Source organism: Orycteropus afer, unplaced genomic scaffold (assembly GCF_000298275.1).
Source record: "Orycteropus afer afer isolate SDZICR_OR568_19922 unplaced genomic scaffold, OryAfe1.0 scaffold00253, whole genome shotgun sequence".
Classification (NCBI taxonomy): domain Eukaryota; kingdom Metazoa; phylum Chordata; class Mammalia; order Tubulidentata; family Orycteropodidae; genus Orycteropus; species Orycteropus afer.
The window spans coordinates 2,943,916-2,946,640 of NW_006921840.1; the positions used below are offsets into that span (position 1 = coordinate 2,943,916).

The following is a 2,725-nucleotide window of genomic DNA, read 5'->3' on the forward strand; positions in this document are numbered from 1 at the left end:
ATATATATATATATATACACACACACACACACACCTATATACATATACCTAGATCTATAAAAAGGAAAGAAGGCACAATGGAACCAAATGCTTAGAAGATTACATACCCTTAACTCTAAATCAAGGGGCCCTGGTGGTAGAAAATTTAAGTCTTCAGTTATTAACCAAAAGATTGGTGGTTCGAACCCACCCAGCTGCTCCACAGGAGAAAGATGTGGCAGCAATCAGCTTTAACAGAGATGTACAGAAAGCCCTGTGGGGCAGTTCCACTCTGTCACCTGGGGCCATCACGAGTCAGAATCAACTCAGTGGCACCCAGCAACAATAGCTGCAAATCAGTCGTTCTCAGCTGGGGCAACTGTGCCCACCAGGGGATATTTGGCAAAGTCTGAAGAGAGTTAAGTTGTCAAAACTAGTAGGATGCCACTAGCATCTAGTGGGTAGAAGCCAGAGATACTGCTGAATGTCCTACAATTCCTAGGACAACTCCTTACAGCAAAGAATTATCCAGCCCAAGAGGTCAACAGTTGAAAAACCCTACTCTAGATAATGAATTAATTTTAAAGCAAATTAATGATACTACTTTAAAAATATACCCAATTAGTTGTATTATGAAGCCATACTAAACTAGTTAATTATACATTCTAAAATAAAGATGTACAATCATTAACATGCTACTCTCATTGTTCATGTTCCAGGCTAACCCTAAAGAATACTCACCCCTCTCATATCTAATTTTTCTACACAAGAAGAACAAGAGAAAATTCTATCTTACTAGATAAATCAGATATGCAAATTTTAGCTATTCTGGACATCAATCAGAGGTCTATACAAATCACAAATATGTCTGCTAATGCAATAATAATTCTTTGTTATTAAAATAAGAATTGAGCACATCACACTTACTTCTTACTGGAAGTGTCGTAAAGAATGATTCTTTTATCCAATCCTATGGTTACAAATAGCAGTTCATTGACAGGAGAAAAACAGATCCCTGAAGCCGGAGCTTTATGTGTACTTTCAAAGTTATGGTATGGACTCTGACCATTCACATCCCAGAGAGTTACTACCCCGTTATCCGCAACACTGCCCAGCAGTGATTTCTTAAACCAGGAGTAATTCAAGTCCCGAACAGACTATAAAAACAAAAGGATACATTTCATGTAATTGTAAGCATTCATAAGGATGCTTTATATAAATTATATAAAAAATTGCCAACCACCAACCATATTATTTAAATGGAGTTTAGAACATACCCTGGTTTATAGAGCAACAGGTTTCAATCATGACTACCATACTATTATATTTAGTAGGCTATTAGAGGACCTTAAGACATACCAGTATTCTACTAACTGAATATTCATCAAGATTTTATTATTTTGGAGTACTACTACCTCAATCTCCTCCCTTTCCAATGAAAAACACATCAAGATTACCTACATTAATTCACTGAAGTAAGAACATACATCTTCATTGTAAATTAAAGGCCCAATTACAGACAAAGCACGAACCAGTATAAAGGCAGTGGGAAACAATAAGCAATAATATCTCACATTTGTTATCTATATATATTTCAGATACTAGAGTATATTTGTTTGGATCTGAGCATGTGAAATGCTGGCAATTCAACACTTGAAGCATCACACAAAATTAACTAAACCACAAAGAAGAACTGGTACCACTCTAGACTGGGGGTGCACATTCTTTCAAAAGTGTCAGCCTGAGGGCAATGCTGACCTTTCTCTAAATATTCATCCCTGGGGGCAGTAGAGACATTTTGCTGTTTTAGTGTTTTTTTAAAAAAAAGAATTCTAGATTCTACTGGAGCAGAATAAACAAATACCAACTTGAGTACACAGATCCTAGATTAAAACCTGTTGAACTGAACTACTGTTATAAAAATATTGCTTTTAAATTTCGTTGATATTATCATTTATTGTGTTGAGAATTAAATATTTTACATTTAAGCTAATTTTTTTCCCCCTGCAAATGAGTAACAATATAAATAGAGAAATTAATGCTAAGGAGAATCTGCAAGTGTGGGATATCAATGTAAGATACCTTCAAGTAGTTACAGCCCGGTACCAAGGTCTAGTAGATGGATACTAGCTTTACATATAGGTCCCAGATGAAACTGCCACTGAATAAAAGTCATTTTGAGAGTACGTTTGTTTATTTATTCCATCTAGTTTAATTTATCACACTCCAAATGGATTTGAGCCCTAGCTTTAGGTATTAACAAGCCATATCCCTCCTTCTAAAAAGTTTCAAAGTAATATATATTAGCCCTCAGCAACAAAAATATTTAGGAATAACACAAAATAAATTCTAAGGAAGCAAAAGGAGTATTTGTTACTAGGCACCCAAGTACGGAGGGGCCCTAGTGGCACAATGCTCACCTCAAATGTTGTCATTCAAACCCACTAGTTGCTTCGCAAGATAAAAAACCTAGCAATCTGCCTGCTCCCACAAAGATTTCACCTTAGGAAGCCCTATGGAGCATTTCTACTCTGATCTACAGGGTCTCCATCAGTTGGAATCAACTTGACAATGATAGCACACAGCACACTACCATCTAAGTAAGGTAAGATAGTGGCCATCCTTTAAATTTGGTTCATCATTTTCACATGGCTAAAGTAGGAGCTCTGGTAGCATAGTGGCTAAAGCACTTGACTGCTAACCAGAAGGCTGGCGGTTCAAACCCACCAGCCACTCCTCAGAAGGA

At 36.7% G+C, this 2,725-nt stretch overlaps 1 protein-coding gene across 1 annotated transcript in view; it reads right to left on the bottom strand.

Moving 5' to 3' along the window:
- NEDD1 (NEDD1 gamma-tubulin ring complex targeting factor) overlaps window positions 1-2,725 on the bottom strand; it is an 82,495-nt gene that overhangs the window by 18,422 nt on the left and 61,348 nt on the right. The window contains exon 6 of the mRNA XM_007949767.2: window positions 907-1,136. Within this exon, the coding sequence (XP_007947958.2) occupies window positions 907-1,136 (230 nt within the window). The remainder of the gene's footprint in view (window positions 1-906; window positions 1,137-2,725) is intronic.